The sequence below is a fragment of the Rhopalosiphum padi genome, chromosome 1 (genome assembly GCF_020882245.1).
Source record: "Rhopalosiphum padi isolate XX-2018 chromosome 1, ASM2088224v1, whole genome shotgun sequence".
Lineage (NCBI taxonomy): Eukaryota > Metazoa > Arthropoda > Insecta > Hemiptera > Aphididae > Rhopalosiphum > Rhopalosiphum padi.
In genome coordinates, this window is record NC_083597.1 from 87,885,988 (window position 1) to 87,912,480 (window position 26,493).

At 34.0% G+C, this 26,493-nt stretch overlaps 1 protein-coding gene across 1 annotated transcript in view; it reads right to left on the bottom strand.

Annotated features, from left to right (window-relative positions):
• LOC132922057 (POU domain protein 2-like) overlaps positions 1-16,138 on the bottom strand; it is a 39,956-nt gene extending 23,818 nt beyond the window's left edge. The window contains exons 1-2 of the mRNA XM_060985371.1: positions 15,018-16,138; positions 4,148-4,198 (exon numbers count right to left, since the gene is read on the bottom strand). Of these exons, the coding sequence (XP_060841354.1) occupies positions 4,148-4,198; positions 15,018-15,444 (478 nt within the window). The 5' untranslated portion in view covers positions 15,445-16,138. The remainder of the gene's footprint in view (positions 1-4,147; positions 4,199-15,017) is intronic.
• Positions 16,139-26,493: the final 10,355 nt, after the last annotated feature.

The window sequence follows — 26,493 nt, forward strand, 5'->3', positions numbered from 1 at the left end:
AAATTGAATTATTTCTTATTTTTTCTTTATAGTATTTATAGGTATATCAACGTTGATTGAATATTATAATACAATTTTAATCGATGAACGTTATAGGGCAAAAAAAATATATATGAAAAAAAAAACAACCCAAAATACCTCTAACGTAGCTGAACCATTTTCTCAGTAGCAATAATAACAATAACATGGCAACTCGTGAGCCGTTATAGACGAAAAGTAGCTGGTACCTATAGCTAACCGAAAGCGTTTTATAAACGTCCATCGGGTCTCTAGCGATCGTTTTAATAATAAATATAAAACAGACCCGAAAAAGAGAAATACGAAACCTATACGCAGGACGGCAACGGTCTAATAGATTTAAGGTGAAAAAAAACGACTTTGATATATAACTAGGAGCCAAATACTGCACACACGCACTGACATAATAATACATATATATAAATATATTGAGTGTAAAGGAGGAAAAACGAAAAGGAAATTGAAGCGATATATTTTCGCGTGAGGGGTTAGCCGCCGGTCGTTTCGTTAATATGGAAATGGACGAGCAGCTATTATTGGGTTTCTCGTTCCACGCCGCCCTTTTTGGATTTTTGAACGCGCGTGCGTTATGATGGATGCGACGCGAATTATTACAGCTGGCGCGGGCGCACTCGCTCATTTGATGCAGACGATATCCAGGTGAAAGCACACATATGGAAACGCCACCTTCGGAGTCGAACGTAACAACGAGCGAGGGCAACCCGTCACGTAATTTTAATTTTTTAAGTCCTGTTGGCCGTTTCTGTGTAAGCGTACCGCATCCCGAACACAGTTTGATTAATTATTTTATCAAAACAACTTTAAATAAATATTAGGGAACATATTATAATATTGTTGTAGAGAGTAGAGCACATGTTTTTTTTTGGGGGGGGGGAGGGGCGATCCCAATAAGACGTGTTTAAAATGTCGTTCAGGGTAAAGTAGAAATTTTTTTCTGAACATAGGTATACTTCTTTTAATTCGTTTGTACGTGGAAACAATCGTTTAAAATAAAAATAAAATCCCACAGAAATTTGATTGCACTGCGTCTGACAGATAATATTATAATAATATGTAATATAAGTATACGTGATTGTGCTTATTAAAATATACCTACATTTTGTTAAGTAAATTATAATAAACAAATAAATAACACATTAACAGAAATTATTATCATTTGTATATTTGTTTATCTAATAATATTAATTTTAATGTTTGGATTCATTTATTATATTATCATGTTTATGAGCACGTAACTTTATGGTATAAGTAGTAACTGCAAAAAATTTTCACAATTGTAAATTGACAAAACAATTTGCATTATTCTAGATTTTTCATACTAATTGTAGGTTAATAGTTGTACATTAATCATCTTTGTATACCTACTGCCTATATCGTAACGTATTTATGTGATTCAATGTCATCATCAGTAATATTGTTATATAAATAGAGTAAATGAAAGTAATAAGTAATAAAATGTAATATATTTATAGTACTTTTCAATTAAGTCTGTATAATCTTGAATATTCAAACTATTTTATATTTAACTAACGCCCACCAAAATAAGTATTCCAAATTCTAATCAAGTATATAATATGTTTTCTAATGTTTTATTCGATAAAATACTACCGGATTGCTCATGATAAATAACCTAATTATAATTATACAATTATTTTTAAAATAACACAACAACTGATTTACATTAATATTGTTACTACTTATTAATGTGGTTTTTTTTATGCTTTCCGTTTATTTACATAACTATTTTATATTTAATTACATGTTGTTCACATCATGAATTATAAAACATACATATGTATTATCGCGTATTCGACCGATATGTGCAACTTGACATTATCGAAATAGTCTGTTGTACAATAGCAGTTGCAGTACGTGCAATAGTTCTTTGAATCGGTGTGCTCGGATTGAAGATGAGTGTACAAAACTATAAAATAAGGTAGGGAAAATAAAATACCCGTCTAGGACCAGTCTGGGGGGTACCGGCTTTAATGCAGTTGTGTAAAAAAACGTGACCAGACTGCAAGAACGTGTAGGAAATTGTCAACAAAATGCGCATACATGAATGGGAATTATATTGTTGCAGGGAGGAAAAAAAGAAAGAATTGTCCGTTTACAAGAATTTATTGTAGAATTTCCTAGTCCGGTTGAGAAACTGTGTTTGTTCGATGTGGTCCAGTAACGATTTTTTTTTTACATAATAGTACCTGTTAATTATTATATTTCTCGTACGTATTATTATAATTTATCATCGTTTCCCTTCCCCTTTCTGTATTTCCGACCCGAAGAAAGACATTAAAAATGAAATTAGTTTTTTTCTACGAATAGTTCTACTCCCACTATCTTCATAACATTAATTATGCTTTCGCTGTTACACGCAATATAATACCATGCATTTGCATAACTGATAATCAAGAGCAACATTCATGTTCTTAGTAGGTACACACTCGTTTCCGATATTGAATTTCTGCGTGCAAAAAAACTACACTATCTGAATCGTAATCTTATTCGGAATAAAAACAACGTGTGCATTTACGCGTTTTTATGTGCAGTATACTACCATACACATTTATTACTAGGAATAAAATCGCATAGAACTTTATATCCATATAAAAAGAAGTAATTTAAAATTAAATTAGATTTACGCTTGTCTGTATAAGACATGATTAATGAGAACGAGCCAGTTGTTCAGGTTTCAGTTATTTAAACAGTAGTGCAAGTCATTTTACATTTTTATCTTATTGGATTTATATGATGCAAAGATACATAACAAAAACACTAATTTTCTAATTTTTGTTTTTACATACCTATTTGTAGCCTGAGACATTTGGTTGCATTAAGATATTTCGTATTACACATTTTGGGTGATTTAAATTAACGGGAGTACAATAAAATCACTAGTATTCACGTTTCGGTTCATTACATTACTACGGGGAAGCCGGAAAGAAAGCAGACGAACAACCACCTCCCGAGAAGTTCGTGACATACCGAAACCATTAACTCGTGCTCAATACTGGATCGTTTCGGTTTAATAACGCAATTTGTCTTATACGGAAGATCACGATAATCTAATTAGATCAACATAAATATAGGTATGTTTTTACTGTTTGGAGAACTAGAAATTACTGATTGTTAAAATTTCGAAAGACAACAAAAATATCGACTATGGATTCTTAACGAGAGCAGAAAATATATTGTTTTTTTATTGAACCGAATTATTGGCACGGGAGTGAAAGTAACATATATAACATTATAATACACAACCGTTTATTGCTAATAATGAGCGTGAAATTCGGAGCCTAAAAATGTTTCAATTTTTTGTTTTGTTTTTATTTTTAATTTTGTATTACAATGCCAAATTCCATTGTCAAATATCATTCGGTCGTCTATCACGATTCGTCGTCTGCGGTCCAGTCGAAAACAATACACGAAGCTACTACTTCATTATTTCATTATTTTTTATTTTTCTTTTTTTTTTTTGTTCCATAGACCTCTAATAGACTCTCATTAATCTGTGCCGTGTTTCCCACGGAGTTAATCCTTTTACTTGTACCGATTCTCTAGTAAAAAAAAAAGAAAAAAAATCGGCACCAAACACTCATAATATAATATTCTTACACAATGCTTACGCCAACGTATATTATATTAAATATATACATGTATACTTATATATATATACATAATATAACATAATACACCTAAACACAATAAACTAACCTGGGCCAACGTTTTACAGGTAGTCGCTCGTTTAGGGTTGTGGTGACCGGTGGTAGTGGCGGTAGTGGTGGTGGCGGTTGTGCGTTGGCGCCAGTTTTCTGCACCCGAGAGCTATCATTTTTACCTCGAGCAAACACGTTTTAGAAGGAGTACTTATTCTAAGATGAGGCCTAATAGCCATAAAAATATCGTCGATATTTTTCGACCGCAACGGTAATAAAAATGCCAAGGTCACTGCCGATACAAGAACGCGAACATAATTATGTTTGGCGAAATGAAAAAAAAAAGAGGGAATTATACACTGCAGTGATGCACGGTGTACATTCTACACGTATTGTTGTATAATATGTATGTTTGTGTATAATAAATGATAAAATAGAATTTTAAAACTCACCATCTCGGCAGTAGAATTTGTGTTCGAGGTGCATCAGTCGGTCTGAAGTATCTAAAAAAAAAAAAAGAAAAGAAATGAAACACATATTATAATATTAAAGAAATAAAAAATATATATACGCTATATTGAGTATTTGAGTGTTATACACGCAGACCAGATTTCACACACTATTTTAAAGTGAAACTATGCAAACAAGAAAACAAGGTGAACGACAGTTTCGCAGAATAAAATATAATATTCCTACTAATATCGTATGTGATGATAGATAGACCGATTAAATGTTTCAATTCTGTCTCGTATAATATATTATAATTTTTCGGTAGATATTTGAGTCATTCGTACACAGGTAATAGTCATCCGGTATTTACGAGATGAATCAAATGTGTTGACGTCACCATATATTATATGTTTAACCCATTAAATCATGTACCTACACGTTATCATGTTTAACATAAACATGAACAATTATTCAATATTGTTACCAATAGAATTTTGTTCAATTAAAATATTCTCAATTGTTTTAAATATTTATATTTTCATAAACAGTTATCGGAATCATATTTTTAAAGTTGTAGTATATAGAAGCAAAAAGATTAAACCGCAACAAATGACCATTGCGGCATTAGACTTTTACTTATCTAGTTTATACCAAGAGTGGGGAAGATTAATAATCATACACAGAGTCGTGTGTGTGTCATTAGCGGGGTCCTAAAGTTTGAGGGGAGGTGGGGAGAGAATCGAAAGGCACACACTCGTTCGGACTAATGATATTTTAATGAGAAACAGAATGGGTTTGAGGCATATATATGTAAAGAATATTTCGTCGTTAAGCAATACGATATTATTTCTTTACCTCTCTTTCTTTCGGGTTCTTTTTTTTTTTTTTTTAATAACGCATGATTCAGCCCCGCGTGTCAGCCATGAATAACTAATGGCCTTCTCTCTAAACACTTTTTCATTCTTCCGGGGCTACCGCGGTTGTTATTATTATTATCAACTATTATTATTAAAATACAATTTTCGTCTATTCTAATTACGCGCCGGTTTCCATATATTATATCCACAGACGCTTTTATACACAATTAAGACCAAGGATTTCTTTCGGACCCTTTCTATCTCGCCGCTAATGAATTCCTAACGCTCGGTATATAGTGTGTGTTTTTTTTTTGTCCATCTTAATGCTTTTTTTTTACATATCAGACCGCCACCGTCGTCAACGCACATGAATAAATATATTATAATATACAATACACTATATTATACATGTATGAGAGCTACCGGGTGGCACCGAAATTCGCAGCAATAAATTCCACTATAGAGACCTTGACTTCATTTCAAGACTCCCTAGACATATCCATACAATAATCGCTTTTGTCTATATCCCGGGCCCGGTAATACTTCTCTCGGTAGGATCTCGTTTATTGTTGTGGTTTTCGTTACTATGTGTGTCAAGCACTCGAACTCGAATTCACTTTTCGAACGCTTAAAGTGTCCCGCTGGCCCTATAAATCCTATAGTCACGTTCAAGGAAATACACATATGTAATATTATATGAATATAATAAGGTGCACTATCTATGCCGAATAAGTTACAGGTAAATACAATAGAAAAGTATAGAGGTTATACAAACATCACAAATATTTGATAAAATAATGATATCATCGAATCGCGTGTAGTAACTATTTAATATAATATATATAGTTGAATTTTAAGGAAAAAACCATCGAAGTAACACATTTCGCACGTTTATAATAATATAAAAAGCGTATTGTGATATAGTTAGTTTGCAGGCGTATCTGTTCGGGTATGATAATACGTAATATAAGTGTTCTATTCGCGATAGAGATAATACACAATATATACATAGTGGCCGTCTAAATATATATCTACGACTAATTTTACTCGCGTCGAGCATATATAATATGAAGAAAAAAAATTACACTGATGGTCAACAGTGGCGGCGGGAAAGTAATAGCGTTTGATGTCGGTACCTATATATTATTTATACATATAACCACCGACACTTAATTTCGTTTTCAGGCCGCGTATATTACCTACATATATACACATATACACAAAACCGTTTAGCAGTCGGTCGTATACCGACTATTATTGTACGAAATAGGCGTAGTACAGATTTTGAAATTTGTAAAAGTGAAGAACTCGACGCGCGCGCGGAGAAGAGGCGTTTATAATATATTATTTTCCTCTTTCGTTTTGATTGAGCGCACCTGTCTCGGCGGGCGCGCGTTTATGCGTATATACGCGTACGATACATATATTATATACACATAATACACCAATGTATAATAATAACAGTATTACAGGCACTATACGTACAGCGCTGCAACCGCGACCGGCTCAAGTCTAGTCGTCGTCGGTATATCATATTATTATTATTATATATTATATCGAGTGCGCGCGCGTTCAGTAATGAAGACGTCGTCGTCGTCGTCGTCGGGCCGCGAACCGATTTACATGCAACGCGCGGCGGCATCATCATCATCATCGGTCGTCGAAACACTCGTAACATATCATATAGTATATATACTATATTATATACGTACTGTGTAAAATAAAAATAAAAAACATTCCTAGGTGCCGGTCGCCGGCCTCGGGGGCACAACCAATCCTCCTGCCACCGCCACCGCTAGATCGTGTGGTTTTATTTTTTAAATATATGTACCTACGACGTACGTGTGTGTAATATATGTATATTTTTTTTCCTTTCCACTCTTTACACGCGTTTGACAAACGACCACCGCGCGTATCTATGACGATGATGCGGCGGCGGTGATTAATCCCTTGCGCGATAATTGGACAAATTGAAACGGTGCGCCGCCGCGGGTAACTTGTTCACACCGTGTCGTCTCGTTGTACATGCGTGTTGCCGCCCGAGGAAGTATACTTTTTATTATTATTATTATTATTATTATTAAGCGCGGTAGTTGGGCGCACATATACATTATTATTATTATAATATATTACTTACCTATATCCCACCATACTATATATACATCGTGTGTGTGTGTGTGTGTGTTTAGTGGCAGGACGGACGGGCACGTTGGCAATTATTATTATTATTATTAACCGAAGACGACCGGTGCGAGGTGGGACAGGTGCGGAAACGACGGGGGCGACGGGTCCACGCGAGACCACTGTCGTCGTATGTATAGGTATAATATAATATTATTATATAACATTATATGGATAGTAGTCGATAGTAGGCGCGTGAACATATACATATTATTCAGAGTGGCGGCGGTCACCCGCCGATGCGCCGCGCGATTGTAGGTAGAGGTACACCCGCATCTCCTACAAGAGAGTAGAAACGTTTTTATTCTTTTATATACTTAATTTTTTTTTCGCTCAACTCGGATCGCCTTTCGAGTTTCGACCCCAGTGTTCGAATCCTATATAAATATAATATTAAACCCATGTGCGTTGTTTGTATTTCGAAATTGTCGGACGATACTCTAGAGAAAAACGCCAAGCTAACCAAAAACTATCGTACAAGTATCTCAACATTTTATACGTCTTATATGATTGACATTGATTACGCTAATTACAAGGACTTTCTAAATAATGTCTTATTCACGAATAATTATTATTATTTTGCAACAATGAAATTTGAAACAACAAGATTCTTTTCAATGGATGGTATTTTATTAATAATTTATGATTAAAAATCATCACTTTTTTATACTCATAGAACATGACTAAAAATATTAAATTACAAGACATTAAAAAAGGTAAATATTCTTCTAAGCAGTCATTTTAATATCAAAGTGAACGTTTTCAAGTTATAAATTATGATCAACCAACCAAATTTAAAAGATTTAAATACCAAATTTGATTTTTTTCTTTGTACAGATTTCTCTCCTTAGTTTTCTTTTGTGTCACGACATCAATCTGAATACATACATTATAATATAATAATAATGGAATTGAGAAAAAACCGCATGTGGAATGATATTATTGTCCATGTCGTCCATTGGTCGAGACACCAATAAAGAACGCATTTTACTAACAAAAGAATAATTACCCGAAACGGATTACATATATCGCCGGCATTCTTGCACGAGTCACACAATCGATGACAAATAATATTCTTAATGCATTTTTATTTTTTCTGTCTTGCTCTTTCTAAGACGTTCGTCTTCTTATATACTGTATTCATTATTGATAACTACGAAGGCCTTACACACGTGTAGTATGATACGTGTGTGTGTGTGTGTGTATGTATGAAAGGAGAAGCTAATTCCGAACCAACAAATTGTGCCGAGTCATTACCGGAGTAGAAATAATACGTTTTAGCTTCTGGGCTTTTAACCGGGCACTTCTTTTTTTCTTATATATAATAATAACGTATTCATAAGGCGGTCGCCGCGCCGGCCGTCTCTCTATGTTTCTTAGTACATTTAATTTATTTCTTTTTATTTCCCATTATTTTACTAGGTTTTTTCCCATTCTTATATACACATACCACCCTTCTGTCTCTTGTACTACCGAGTGGCGAGTTCAATTTAAATTTTTCGGAAAAGTGACTTTAACGCCCTAGGCTTTGTCGTGAGAACGAAACAATACCGACACAGTCATTCGGCGAAACCGTATATTGTATATTTATGTAGTGATATTTATCTCTGAATACGATTGTATAATGTTGTATTAAAATACACATAATATATTTTAACATCTTCTGACTAAAATCTGATAGCAAACCTGTTAAATTGACGTATCAACAGGTGGTATACAAATATGAATGCATTTAAACGTCGTGGCCCCGGGTGCAATCTACAGGGATCTTTGGAGAAAAGGCGCCACTGATTTTTAGTTATTATTGGCACTTGTCCGGGTTCACTGGGAGCGTGAGATAATGCACTTATAATTATTGTACTTGAAGGAGAGGTCAATTAAAAACCGATTTGATACATTTAGACATTAACATAAAATGTTGGATACGATATTATATGGTAATTTTACTAGTCCTTGTTCTAATGCGTTACGATGGAAACCAGGCTATACATTGCCTTTACAAAATAATCATTTCTTTGAGGTTTGATGGATATATACGTCATTACACCGTAAATGCAATTGTTCACAATATGTTCGGATAACAAAATATTATACAACCAAGGACGAAACCTATTTTATTCCTCCTTAGCACTTTTTATCTTTTGTTTTACATAATTAACTACACGGCTGTTCAATGAAAATATATATCGTCCATCGACTGAAAGACACGCATATTATTTTATTAATGCCTATAAAATGTGTGAACTCATTGTTTCTGTAGATGATTACTTTAGACATTATTCAATTTTTCATTTTTATAACCATGATATCTCATTATGTCTTATGCAAGTATAAAACGGAAATTCCTTGAGATCGCCGGTACAGATAAGACGGGATATCACCGAAATTAACGGCACTAGGTCATAATATTATTATACTAACGTGTTATTTGCATAAAATTAAAAGACTACTGTGTTACAGAGGTTGTACGTTATTGTTCCCTTTTGTTTCGAGTAATTTTTATTTAACTACACGGCGGTGCCTATATCCAATTATGGAATTAATGACATGGCAATAAAAAAAAACAGAATTTAAATTTTAAATTTTTGAGTAATAAACACGGTTTACTAATGATATAATATAAAATAAATAATATAATTTATAGGTTTGGAAATACCGAGTAGATGATCTTGTGTAAAACAAATTATAACATCAATACAGCTAAGTCGCCGATATGTACTTAGTAGTATACAATTAGTCATACGCCACTGCGAGAACGATACAAATTACTAATTAGTAATTATTGACGTTTCTTCTAATTTTATTGGTATACATGATATTTTGCAATAGGTTTTTTCCAGTAAAATAATAATAATAACAATGGCTTAATGACAATTATCTTCAAATAATAAAATGCTTTGAATAGAACGCCAACAAGACGTTTTCTCGATACGGTTACTTTATATGATATGCCTATTGCCTGCATAATAATATAATAATATCGTCAAAGGGAAAATATAAATAACACAATATTAAATAAGTACGTTATTATACGCGTGATATAATTTACGGGAAAATCATGTAATCATAACACTTATTATACAGAAAATAGCGATAATCGTGATGGGCGTGGCATACGAAAACGGTTGATATCGAACACGGTATCGTGAAGCGACATCGTACACGTGTATAGGTATAATGTACGATATTATGCTTCTCGAGCCTGCAGTCGCACGCGATTCCGAAATCCACAAAACCACAAAGTTTAACATAACGACGACGACCACTGGTTAATATACTAGATTATATAATATACCATATACCGAATACACGTCATTTTTGTTAACCCACGAACGGTCAGATACGTAGTTTCATGAAATTCAACGGCCGCCTATATACGTTTTCGGGTACAGTGCCTATATAGATGGATCAAACCCGCGCGTTTGTACGACGGGACGCGAATTCCTCGTTAGAGTCTTTAGAAAAACGCGGACACGCGCTGTTTTATATTTTTTAATCGTTATTGTTTTTTAGTACGATATTGTATTATTATATGGTTTTTGGCTCGAGCGGGGGAATTTACGAGTCTCGCGCCGAGGCAGACACTGCACGATGGTGTGTGTATTATTATATTATATACCATTATTATAAACATCTGTCCGGGGGACGCGGCGGCGGCGCACGGGCACGACCGCCGGCCCGAGAGTCACCGTGTAAATATTATAACGGCGCGCGCGAGCGATACGTAGTAACAATAGTAATGGGTACTACACATATGGGCGGGCGGGGGACGAGGAAGTGTGCCCTCCGAACAAAGTAGCCCTCGTGCCCAACCCGTTACACCGTTCAATCCGCACGGGATTCGGACCCGCAGACCTAACCGACGACGACGATGATGATGATGGGGGGTGGATGTGCCGGATGGGGTTACGCGTACGCGAGCCGTCGGAAAACAAAACGGGAAAAAAAACCGGGAGGCGCGACCCTTCCGGATAACGACTTGTGTTACCTACCTCTTTTCTTTTTTTCCGTTCTCCGTTCGCGGTATGATCGCATAGGTATACATAAAAAAGGGGTTTACCAACGCGGAAAGGACGCGTGCGATGTATCAACGATATTAGCTCGTGCAGGACAGAGACACAATCGGTAAATACAGCAATAGGATTATATAGTTAAATGGCTTCTTCGCGTCAATCGCTGGTTGTTTTAGTATTGTGTTTTATAATTTCATGATGATTTCACAATAAAAACCAACGATAACACCGTACAGGGTGATCGGGTCGTTCATCGAGGCTTAGCCCCTCTAACAATGTACTCAAAGTCGTGTCCCCCGATAATATTCACCTCCCTTTAAATTGATCATTGCCTCAGCTTGGTACTTTTTAAAAATTGGACTAAAAACAGTAAATTTGCTTAATGTTTATTATTTGATCGTAACTCCAAGAATAAAGATTTAGATACCATAATTTTAACATTTATTAAATAAACTATAAAATCTTTAAAAATATTAAAAATACAAACAATAAACGCACATGAAAAAAAGTTATAGAGAAAACCATGTGGTAAATATTTTTGGTGAAAGAACGTTATTTTTTTAAAAATTTAAAATTAATATTTAAAATTTTGAACTAAATTACTACATTTAGTTCGGTTCTAAAATCTTATAATACGGATAGTTTTCTAACTTTATGATTAGTACGCCTACAGTTTAAAATTACAAATTATAGTTAATTTTAATACACGAACTGGGTATTATACTATTAAGTATAAGGTAAACGGTAGTTAAAAATTGTAATGTTCTTGTTCTGTAAAATATTTTATCTATTCTGTTCAGTTGGGTTTGTTAACAGAAAAAAGTTCTATAAAAAAACGAGAAAAAAATAAAACAATGTAACGATCAGGCAGAGGGCAAGCCTCCACAGATCTGTTTACTACTAAATATTTTACAGGTCTCTACAAATGCGATACATGGATCATGTAACATGGTACAAAACATAAATAGCATCAAACATATAATATTAGTATAGAAACGATGTACTGGCTTTTCGGCTTGACAAATCATATATATTCACAACAGGCATATTTACATAATTTTATGATAAAATTATTTGTATAACAATTCGGGCTGTAAGAAATCCGATACATAATATAATTTGGATTCATGGCACTTAAATTTCGTTTTTATGGTATAACACCGACGCGCGCCGTGGACCGTGGCTTGAAATAATGTCATAGCGTTATTTTCATTACAAAACAAATCCCGGAAAAACTATTGGAAAGTCCACATTGATCTGGAGTTAACTATCAACAGCGGTTAACTTGTGTTAAATGCCATTGTATAGTGTATACATTCATTGTATACTTCACACCCGCGTAGTATAATATAATATTTTATTATACAAGAATATAATGAATATATTAAAATTCTGTCGTTGACGGAAATCATAATTACTTTAATATGAGTATAATAACCGAGTGCTAATAAACTTAATGTAAACTATATAAAATGTTAGTATAATGATATGTTTCAATAATTTGTAAATTATAGAAGACGTTGCCCGATGAAACGAAATAAAAAAAAACGGAGTGAAACTGAAACATTACGATAAACGGACTACGATATTGCACGCGTGTGTGTTGTTCGTTTCGCAATTAAATAATAATTTTTAGTTTTTACCGAGAATCGCGTTAAAGAACATGAGCAAAAAATAAACATTTTTTTTCTTATTGTTTTGTAGTACAACTATCCGTTTCTATTGTAATAAGTATACATTTTATGGATTTAAATACGATATGTGCATTATATATTATGATGGATGTTTATAATTCACACAATCTGCACACGAGATAAAAATGCATACAATTACTTATTTTCCTGTGTGTATCTACATAAGAATTTATAATGATAAAATGAAAACAGGTGAACTGTAAAGTAATAACTCATATATGAAATGCAAATAAACATGGTATAACATAAAGAAACATTGTAATTAATGAGATTTCTAACTGCCTTGGTTAAAATTTGATAAATAATTATAATAAAGAAATGTTTTAGCATAAACAAAACTGTTTAAAATGAAATAATACTGACTGATTATTGTATAGATTATAAATTATAATGATTAAACTAATTATATTAAATAAGTATGGAAACAAGACAGATTCCTATATTTTTTTTTGTGAAGATATTAAAAATACATGAATATATTTTTACAACGATACAGTATCATTATGCATATATGCTTCATAAATTATGTTTGAATTCTTTAAGCAATATTTTATATTAAGGTTTAACTAATTTAAAAAAATTAAATACACATTAAAAATGTAATAATAATATTAAAATAGTTACTATAAAGTTAACAAATTATCAATTAGTCAAATGCAATTATAATAATTATTGTACACATATTATTATATAAAAAAATTATGTTCAGATTTTTTTATTGTTCAACATACTGGTTACTTCATAGTTTAAAGTTAGAAAATTCTTTAAAATTCTTTTTGTAAATTAAATATGCATAACAAGCAAATTTTACATTTCTCTCGAAAAATGTTATTTATAAATTACACATTATTATTAATTTATCGTTGTATAAAAATTAAATTGTACATTATTAATTTAATTGGATCTTATTGTTCCTGATCTTATAAGAAGTTTTAAAAATAACTCTATTAGTTAGTTTTAATTTAAGGTCACGAGGAAATTAATTTTCAAACGTCATATCAAATCTAATCGTAATTTCACGGTTTACGTACACGTGCCGTCTCAAATAATCTATCAATCTCGTTTAGGTATATTCTAATTTTATATCTTGAATTTGGGAAATGTAAACGATCTTACAATGGTTACATTCAAACCCGTATCCCGTAAAAATAGAATTTCCGCGAAATGATATATTTTTTTTAATCTTAAGTACCTATTTAATTTTATTTCTATGAGGATCAAATGGTTTGCGCATTCTTTATCGTTTATTATTCAACAGAACTTAATGTAATAATATTATGTATATCTCAAATTCCCATTCAATCTAATTCCAAAATTAAGTCGTTTGACCAACCACATATCATACAATATTAATAAATAACAATCATTGCATAATGTCGAGTCACAGAGATAAATAGGTTGTGGGAATATTATATGGAATGTCAGCCGATTCCAAATAGGCATATTGTGATTCCAAAACGATTTCCAACAATAATCATGAAATAACACGTCTTTGCAGGTGCGTATACAACAGTAGGAATACCATGTTACGATTGTTTAATTAAAAAGCATACAATAATACAATATTATACTCGTAGACAATTAATATATAAGGAACCGTCTCGTCGCACCTCTTTACTTTAACCGTATAAACATGTGTATTATCTCACGCCACAATATTTATATATTTATAGTTATATTGTACTCGGATCATTATAATATTGCAACAGTGACGTAAACCGCGATTGACGAATTCGGGAAAACATGAATATTCTTTCACCGGAAATAACTCTCTCGACAGAGACACGCAGCGAGTGCAGGATTTTCGATAACCATGACTAATTGTCATGTCGTTAGTCGTAACTATATATCGATCGCTAATTATAACTGACGTCCTTGTTCTAAATATTGTACCAGACGTGTTCAATCGTTCCGAATATAACCCATCGGCTACGGTGTAAAAAGGGGACGTCGTGTGGACGTGTCGCAATCGCGAGAAACAATTAACAGGTGCCGCGGGATGGGTAGTGAGCGGCACGACGAAAGGGTCGAGGAGAAAATCGGGAAAAAAGTGTTGTTTCGCGAGAAAGATATAATACAGTTCGACCGCGATACGCGGAATCGAACAGGACACAACAATCGGCTTACCGTTTTCGTTGGGCGTGGGCGGCGGTAGCGGCGAAGACTGATCGCCGCGACTCCTCCTGCCGCCAATGCTGCCGCGTTCGTCTTCGTCGTCTTCGTCGTCGTCGTCCTCATCGTCGTCGTCGGACGACGAACCGACGGCCGCGTGGACCGCGCGCATCAGGGCCGGCGGCGGTGGCGGCGACGACACCGTCGACTTGGCGGACGACTGCTGGTGGCCGGCCGCCACCCGGCTGTGATGATGGTTGTTGTGGTGATGGTGCGCAAAGTACGGGTGCGCCCGGCCACCGTTGTTGTACTTGGGCACGGACAGCGAGCTGAGGTCGAGCGGCTGTTGGTCGGTGGCCGCGGCGGCGGCGGTGGCGTCGCACGACGACGGCCGCCGGCCGGCCAGCAGACCGCCGATCCGGTGGTGCTGTTGCAGGATCATGGCCGCGGCTGCGGCCGCCGCGACGGCTGCCTTGTCCGAAGGCGGCGAGTCGTTGTTGTTGTTGTTCTTGCTGCTGTGGTTGTTGTTGTTGTTCAGGTTGTGGAACTTGTGCAGGTTCCGGTAGAACTCGAACCCGGCCGGGTGGAACTTGTGCGCGAGCTTCGACTCGTCGTCGACCCGGCGGTACTGGGCGCCGGTGGCCGCGGCCAGCCTTAGCCCCTCTCCGCCGGCCACCGCGGGTAAGCCCTCCAGCTTAACGGACGGACGGTAACACGGACGAACGCGCGCGCGCGACGAATGATCGCACGGAAAACGTAGTGTCTCGACGACGGCACAATCGCGCGTACACAATTTTTATGAAAATTAATAATATTTACCGCAGCAGCAGCGCGTTTATTGTAATAATATTATCGTAATAATTATATTATAAAATATATAATATGCGCGCGTGTGACAACGACGACTCCGATATATTATTATAATATCGTATATCTCGACGACATGGGCACTGTGTCTCGCGACGACGATTTTTAATAATTTTTTTGTTTTTTTTTGGGTTTCCACTGTCGGGTGCGAGGAAGAATTTTTAAAAAACGTAAAATAAAAAACGGAAAAAACCCAAAAAAAAAACGGACGACAACCGCACGCGGGACGACCGTGTACGTTTGACCGGTGCGTATGACTATATGAAGGCGGCGCGCGGTGTTGTCTCATTCAGTCGTCGCCGTCGCGCCGCCGTCGGCCGCCGCCGCCGCCGCGCCACCTCCACCACCACCGCCACGCTTGTTCCAACGGGTGGGGGGGACCGTTTACACACACAGGTACTGGTGGGGCCGTCCGAGGGGGCATGACGGGCGGCGGGACCAATCGGAACACGCCCCGCGTGCGTGTGCGCGCCGGTGTTCGGCGAGCGCGCGCGCCGAGCGCCGAGCGCTGTTCGCGGGCATTTCCGTCGGAGGCGACGACGATTTTCCTCTCCGTCCCCGTCGGACGTGGCGCGTACGGATTTGCAAAACTTTCGACCCCCTCCCCCCTGCCCGCCACCCTATCGCCGTCAAAAGTCCGCCCGGCAGCTCTTGTAACTTTTCGCGGGTACGGATTTTTTTCTTGCATCTCCGGTCCCCGAAAGGACACGCCTAGTTCTTTAAATCGGACTTCCGTTTGGCCGCGCGGCTTTTTAAGGTTTTCTTCTACGGTTTTTTTTTTTTTTTATTTGTACGCTCGGCGTTTTTTCTTTTTTTTATACATAATATAATAATATAATACAATATATTTATTATACGTGCGCGTTGCTGCAGCAGGTATTTCGCGTACAAATATTATTCCTTTTTATTATTATATTTTTTTCCTAACTACGTTTTTCGAGCAAAGAGAGAGAGAGAGAGAGAGAGAGATGTTGAACATCCGTTTAAAGTTTTATATCGCCTATTTTAAATTCTACACTGATAAACGCCCTTTTCGTCCATGGTATGCAGTAAACTATTTAACATCGACTATACGTCGTTATAAAAGTATAGGTTTGACTTTACTTGTAGATATACATCAAACCGCACAATATATCATTTGTAGGTTTAATTTGATATAAGTACTTATACAATTATCCTTTATGTACCAATAAATAGTACAATTATATACGTTTATAAACAAAATAGTCCAAAATTTGTTTCCAATGTCGGAAATAGATTTTAATCATTATATTTATATACACTAATACATTATGTAAAAATACATCAATCATCGTTAAAATGTTAACGTTTCAATATAATACACACCCCCCAATAAATGTCAAACCTACATTCTATTAAAGGAATTAATTTTGAAACATACAAATAGCCAACTGGCAATACCTACTAAATAATGTTAAAAATCTTAACTAAATTAAAATCTTCATATAACTATATACAATTTAATATTTATATAAATGTGTATAATGGTGCAAAATATTTTAATTTGGCACGTAAAAGTCAGTAAATATCTATATCACTTTATTCGTCTAACACACTATAAGACGTATATATAGTTTATTATATATAGTATCTTTATATTAAATACGTAGGTAATTTATATAAACGTATAATTTTGTAATATTAATTTAAACATTTAGTAATGTTCCTACATATATTATATATATATGATTGTAGTCTGTAGAACGATAAAAACTATCGACAACTAATCCAACGGATTCGCGAACGTGTCGCTTTAGAAACTATTATACTATTATATAAAAACAACGATAAAATCCCTTTTTTGAAGTCCCCGCGGTAGTGCAAAAGTAGCCCTGCTGCACATCGCGCTAATAATATATAGCTGGTCGAGTTCGCGTATGTTACAGTTTTATATATATATACAATATACATTATATGATACTTTTATTGTAGTCATATAAGTCTACATCGGTGCAGCAACGACACACGGAGTAAACGTGTATACCTACGCGTAAAGCAGACTTGCTTAAGAATTTTATAGAATAAATAGACAATCGATCGTATGTAGTAGTATTATATGAGTGAAAACCTCTATTTTCACAGGTATCATTAAAATAAAAAGTTTTTGGCTAATCTGTTTACCTGCCGTACGGCGTACACTGCAATTTAATATAGGCAATATGATTTTAAAGCCAATAATTAATATAATATTATTCTTTATATGATATACACATCACATACCAAACCGAGACCACCAGTAACAATATAACTACAGCGGGACAAGGCGGGCGAACTGTACAATGTCCTAATGTTTTTTTTTTCTCGGCAAGGAGGAGGGTCGAGAACCCAACACGTAAACCGTAAAACGGCTGTATAATAATATAAATAACGATGAGAATATCGTTGTTTATTAATTTTTTTGCGAAAGATGGTTTTTGTAATCAGAGAGTACAATAAAGGCCGACACTATATAAAATATTATGCTTTCTAGTGAAAATTCTGTCAACACGGCACTATTATACAATACGATACGAGACGGACGCGCACATAATAGTATACTATCGCGACTCTATTTACTATCGTATTGTTATTTTTTTCGTCATCGGAGATGCGATTTCTTCTCCGTCGAGACGACAACAACACACTCGTAATCGTAATTTCCCGTCCGAGTGCCGGCCGTTTCCGTTCTCATATATGCACTGCGCATAGCATAGTACAATAATTTATGTTTCATAAAATGTAGAGATGCAGGCATATAGTAGGTACCGGCTATACCCGAGCCATATCGGAGCGCGAGACTCGGCTTTTTCGAGAACACTGTATCACCACATCCCTCCTAGGCTAGGCAGCGTTTCTTCGCTAACGCGCAGCGGCCTCGTATATAATATAGACACACACGCGGGAAATTTGTCTCGCCCACACAGTACACACACACATAACGTCGTCGTATTATAATAATAATAATATTATAGCCGGCCCTTCATCAGTGCCTTTTGTGTTTTACGGCCGAGGGTCCTCTCGCCGTACGCATATAACATATATAATATGTATGAGATGCACGCAGTATACATATGTGTGCACGGCCGACCCATCGTCGTATTCTAATTGCACTCGTAGCGTACATACATTATATTACCATGATGCTATATGGGTACGACTCGACAATACAACGGTCATTTCGCCGCGATGGACTACAATATAATAATATATAATATAATATATATTATACACGCGCGCGCACACCACCTCTGTTGTGCATAATATAATATAATAATATAACGTCGACGACGACGACGGTCGTTATACGTATATATATATATATATTATATACGAAATGGTTTTTATTTTTTCCATCATTTTATTGCTATTCGCGCCTCCGCCCCCGCGTAACTCCGGATACGGGAAGCGCTGATATTTTATGCAGCGTATATATATACATATATATATATATATATATATACGACGACACAACTGGGTCATTTCAACAGATGTTGACGTTATACACATAATAATAATAATACATACGCGTACCTATAATATTAATATATATAATGTATACCGTATCGTGCGTCGAGTGTGTATGAGTGTGTGTGTGTATGTGTGTGTATAATAGGTATATATACGCAGCCTCCACCGAATGGTCATCTCGTCGCGGCTCAAAGGTGCGGCGCGGGGGCGGTATTGATTTTTCGCATTCACACACGGGCGCCGCGCCCGCACGCACACACTTACGCACAATGGGGCCCGCGGTGTTGACCGGTGCACGACGCGCAGAGGGGACGTATTATATTATTATTTTAACCAGACGGACGCGCGTTACACTATATATGTTTTGTATAATATTATTGTATGTATATCGTTATAATAACGGATTTCTAACGCGCCAAGTATTTTTGTAATAATAGGTAATGCCACGGAGGTATACCTATAACATAATAATAATTCATACCTACGTACTCTACATATTATACGGGTTGTGTTTGACCGACTTCACTGGTCGCCGTCAACGGACGTCGCGTACCCACAACGCTTATTGTTGTAGGTACACTGTCATACGACGATCTGTAATATTATGTAGACACCGGAATTGTATTACGTACTAAATATAGATGCTAAATATTATTATGATACGTGCGGAATAAAAATAACAAAATATGCACCGATTGCCCTGGCATACGAGATGTACCGTATGTGCTATATGCGTGCATTAAAAACCCACAACCCTTTAAAAATACATCCATATGCAAAATAAAATTTGGTCTATGAAATCTGCAGTTTGGTTTGAAACGCCCGCGTGATCGTGCAAGACATGCGTATTATATAATATACTGTCAGTTTGAACAATACGCAAATATATTTAATTTCGGTCTCTATGATGTATAGTATAATAAATTAATAACCATACATATTATATAGTGATCGAACCGTGTTGAGATTTTTGGATTATTGGATCAATATTATTTCAAAAAGCAAGCGATAAATTCATTTGAAAACTTTACAAACGCAATAGGTATCACAAGTTTCAGTGCGTGTTATGTGTTAAAGATATTTTGATTTGACTCCACGCAGTCACGCGGACTTGTTTAAAGGGGAGGGGGTACTCATAATACTTTTAAGAAAAATAAATAGAAATAAAATAAAAATATCGTGATTTTTCATTGCTTTGGTACACATATATAGATTATTTTCAGATGTTCTATGCTATAGCCTAATTTACCCGACCATTAATATACAAAAAAATTTAACGAGAGTCTTGAAACTCATGATATTTTAAGGCTCGCAATCATTTTACCACGTATTTGTTATAAAATGGTTGTGTAAATATTTCGAAGTGAACAACATTAATATTTTATTTTCAATTAACTTACTATAAATTCTCAATGTCAAAACATACAGAACCAATAAAAAGAAAACAAATGAAAAGTGAATATTTTTACTTTTTAAGCGTATATTTTTAGTTTTTAAATCATAATTGCATGCGTAGGTACTATGAAAAACATGTTTAGATCATTAAAGTCTGTTTTAATGATGACCGTTTTTTACTTTAGTCATTGTCGTAATTTTAGTCGTGCTATTTCTAAAAAAATAATTGTAATATTTTCGATATATATGTAGTTTATTTTGTACCCAAAACCAATGTCTGTGCATGTATATTAATATGCCAAAAATAATAAAAATAAACAATGATATATAATATAGTATACGATGTTTTAAAACAATTCTACGCGCGATGCAAATGCACAGCATACCATAATTGCTGCTCACAAACGTCTTGTCTAGGTTATAAAATTACACTTAGTTACAGATATTAACATGTTCTAATGTTATTTTAACTACCTATATAATGATTGATAATCATAATACTTTTACAAATATATATAAAATATAAATTACTAATGTATGAATACTGCAAGCTATGTAGGTATATGTTTTCAATCAACATTTTTTCGAACGCTGGAGAGAAATCAACGTGTAATTGTATCTATACATATTATGAGTCGACTAAAACTTTATGTTGTCAAACAATATTTCTATACTCTATATATGGATAGGTAACAATGTAATATGTGTATCTAGTATGTGTGTCGTATTGCCGTATGACGATTCCGATCAGAATATCATTGATAAATAAAATAATAATATCATAGGTCTATATTAAACAAAAGACTAAAGTACTTATATTTATTTATGCATTTTATAACATGCAGTAGGTAGTTAGATGTATAGCGCTATTTGCTTTTACACTACGGTAGTGCACTGCCTTATTTTGGAGTGATTCATGCAATGCCGCAATGGTATTGGTAGCATACTGATTTGTTTCGGCATAGCAGCAGCACACTGTTTTAGCACGCTTGCTCTAGCAACAGCGATAATAGTGATAATACTATATTACGTTTGGATGTACCATTGTAAACAGCATTGCCCTATACTTTGAACGCTAGTTCAACACAATAAGTTAAAGTTTAACAAGCATTTACAACAACACTAACTAATAAAATATTTATTTTTATTCAGCAATAAAATAAATAAGATTTGTTTATAAACTGTATACATGAATCATACTTAAAAAAAATAAATTAATTTCGTATTTTTAGACACCGATGGGTTAAAAGCTATGCTTAATATTTCCTTTTCAATGCTGCAAGAGACATGTATAGATATTATTTAATTTATATATAACTAATAAAATAACGACATTTATTACGAATCGAATTTATTTACTTTTGCATATAGATACATTTACTATTTAGTAATTATTGTAGTCAATTTTATTTTGTTATTAGGTCGCGGTAGTAGTACATAGCTAGCGCATTAAATCAAACATAATTATAGTGACTATTCCAATCGACAACCACTGATAATATTATGAACCTGTGCCAAATTGCGTGCCAAACATACAATTTATAGGCAAAACATAATATTTTACTGTACAGTTACTTACACAATTGTGGCGTGATAAAGAAGCTGTTAAATATTATATCAGTTCGCATGTCACCTATAAATAATAATACCTAAGAGACATAAGAACGTGACGCATATTTCCCTCCCCCCAAAAAAAGAGAAATTTTCGAAAATATTTTGAATATAATCTGATGAGTATTTAGTGTAAAAATATTTATTTGATATTATAGTATCTTGTAGTAATTTTCAAGACGCAAAAAGGGATCAGAGACATATGTTTCTAACTCAGTGTAGTGTAATAAATTAAGAATCTATTCATATATTTTATATTTCTGGATTTAAGTGCACGTTCGTGACTTCGAGGGTTATGGAAAATCAATATCTTATAATAATTTAACATGTCTGTTTTTGTAACTTTACATGGAAGATAAAAAAAATCAATGCCTAAGTGAAGTTGATATATTGTCTTTATTATTAGAAGTTAAATACGATTTTGATAAAACTGTAACGTAATGCACAAAAGGTGTTGCTGCTGCGTCAATGTATGGTGTTCAAAGTGTCGCCTCTTATATGCGACGATATATTATTCGGAGCATTGTTGTATACACGTATTGATACTTATTTATAAATCCAATAGGTATAAGTTATATACTGCATTTGAACAAATATTATGATCAGAGCCTAACGAAGAAACAATAACAATAATATGTGAGGATAATCCTGCGCAGTAGAACAAGTAACGACTTATAGATATAACAATTAAACCGCAGACAAATGGCAGTATACAGCATTATAAACATTATATGACGTTTTAAAGGTCACGTCACTGCTGCTATTAAACTTTCACGTACATCGCACACGGTTTTATTCGCCCATATAACACACCTAAGACCTAACATTATCTAGTATGCAAATCATTATTATTATTATTGTATTAGTACACAAAAATTTTGAATTTTTATTATATTTTTATTTTTAAACTTCCTTCTTTATTGCTGGAAGTCGGAAGTCTACAATATAATATTGTTTTAACTCACCCAACGGTGCATACATAAAATCAAATTATATTAAATATATGCTTATTAATATGTACGATGATAATCATTGATAGTCATACGCATCAATCATTTCAACTGAATTCAGTATCAAATGTATGTCAATGTTCGATAAGAAATATTGTAAGTAACTTAGCAGTTGGCAGCAATTTATAGTACTTGTATGCGTTTAATAAATTCAGCCATTATTTTATAATAGATATAATAATTAAAAATGTTATGTAGGTAGCTATGATACTAAGTTGTTTAATAAAATATTAATAAGAATTTGCTTTATATACATTTTTACGTGATATTTACAATTTTCTATTACAATGATAATATACTAGGTGTTTAGGTAACCTCATACTCCTAGGCAAAAAAAGAAAAATGTTAAAAAAGAGTTATCTGACATAACTAGATAAAACTATTATTAAATATAATATTATATCTGTTTAGTATACAATATGTACTGTCTAGTGTCTGTATAGTTTGCAGATAGCCAATAATATACCGCCCGTATTATATTATTTGTTTTATTTTAATTTTTATTCTTTATTGCTACTATGTCGTTAGATTAAAGTATATTATACTACATAGTACATAGTACATTCTTACTGATAATTTATAATAAATTTAAATTTAAATTAAACGTTTCCAAACCAACAATTTTTTAATCGAATACATTTTTAAGATTTCACTGTGTAAGAACTATACAACATTATCACGTTATATATAGGGTTTTTTTCTGGTATAAACAAATAAACAAATAAATCATTTGGATTTTACAGATTTCACTTTCTACAATGCTATAAATAAAATGTTACGCACTTATTTGTCTATAGTATTATTTACATGCTACCAAATCAATGGAACAGTCTATGTCTTGATTTGGTCTTTACATTAATTGTCACAGTAAAACAAACTCTTACAGGAAATTGAACCCTTCGAAATTTTACTTGAAAATCCTTAAAGCGCACATTTATTAATATGTAGGCGTAAATAAGGTAATAATTTAAAAGTAAAGTACTATACCTATATAGGTATAGTACTTTATAGGTATAGTACTAGCTACTAGCTAGTACTCAAACCTGTATATTCTTTGCGTGTTGAATTTAACTTTTTAATACTTAAAACTACATGGGTCGTGGACACTTGAATGTAATTTAAAATATTGGTACGCATATTTTATGTAGCCAACATTTTATTTGTACATGAATAGATGAAGGGCGTGTACAACTACGTCTATTCACTTTTTTACTATAATATTAATTCATAATGTATTATTGAAATAGTTAATTACATAATAACTAAAATAATTAAAATTATGAATAGTAATACATGATTAAAATATTCTGACATGTTATAATCATTTTATTAAGTACAAAACAATCTTTTTTTTTTCAATTCACATTTAAGTTAAAAATTAATTTCATATATTTAGCCTACATTTTTCGGTATACAAATTAACATGATAATATGTTATAATTAAATTCGCATGTATTATTTATTTTTCGTTTCATATTTATAATTCTTGAAATTTGAAAATAATCAAGTAAACTATCTGTGGTTTGATATTATGAAAAAATAACATATTGGGAACGGGTTATATGTATTACTTGCAGCACTATTAATGAATGCCGCATAATATATAAATATGTATGTACATATTTATGGTTGCCGATTAATGTCAACGCGTGGACGGATAATACAACCCTGCTGTGAGGAAAAATATTCAGGAAGGGTCCAGCCCATAGGATAGGAAAATACAATAATAATCGTATTTTAAAAGTATATATTATTATATACCGTGCAGACGTGCAGTATTTTTAATACAATATGGAATAGTCTAATTACATTAAATGATACGCACAGAAAAGGTATAAATTTCCATTACCATTTTATATATGTGGGTACCGCATGTTGTTCGATCCCTCTCAACTTATTAGCTGTTTTTAATAGCGCATTAATCTTCGCCCATTTTTCATTAGCTACATGTATATTTTTGGGGTGAAATAGTTCAAAAATAATATATAATACCAGCCCTGATACAAATTGAAATATATTATTAATTCAATGTTTAGGCCTTTCTAGTGTAGCGCTTATTACAAAATATTACGACTTACTAGTATAGGTGTGTACGGAATATTATATTTACAAGCAATTATGTGTTTTTACAATAATATGCTATTGCTATATGGCCTATAGTTGGTACCACTCAAATATATTGTGCAGTTAACGTAAAAATAAATATTTTATAGTGCCTAATGCCTATACTGACGGATCGTGTTGCTTAATCGCAATAATTTGCGTCTTGAATAAAACACTTCACGCATCACCTGCACTCTTCACTCATGCTACAACAAGATATAGTTAGGTACCTACATAAAAATGATAGGCAAAATTCGTTTCCTTTCGATTCTCTCCCCCCATCTTTTGCCGTTAAATCATTCAATTTGTCGATCATCGCAGGATAAGCACAAAAATACAATGTTATAACAAACCTGACCTGAGGTTTTATCTTTTCTTTGCCATACATTGTTAAAATATAATTACATTCCGGTTCCCTGCGTGGGAGTTTCGTATATATACCTCAATAATATACCTGTTATTTTACCATCCATATTTTGCATGGACTATGTAAAAAAAAAAAAAAAAAAAGTACACACCCGAAGACTATAAAAAGAGTTTCGACCGGATTTTGATTAAATGAAAAAAAATCGCTCCCCAATCGAAGTTGACCTAGATTTCTTTATACATAATCTTGTAATTATTCTCGCAGTATCCGTCGAAATTCGCACCCATCTGTTAAAAAAACACCCCAATAACGGAATAAAAAGAGGTTGTATTTAGGAATATTTTTTCCCATGAATATCCACCTTTATGTAAGTTTTTTTCAACAAAAAAACGATGGGGATTCGTATAATAAATATACGTGTATATTTTTTTTTAGTGTGAGACCAAGATTTTTAGGTCAACGGCTGCTGGGGATTTTTACTGTTTTTTAGAAACGATACATAATACGTTGTAGTGACAACCCTCTTTGGTTTGTCTAACGTCTCCGGGGTGTATTGTGTCGATTTTTTTTTTTTACGTTTCACGGAAAAAAAACATACAAAACGTATAATATGCGTATATTCAAAGTAAATACCGATAAATTGGAAAGGGTTTACCGAAAACCAGGAAAT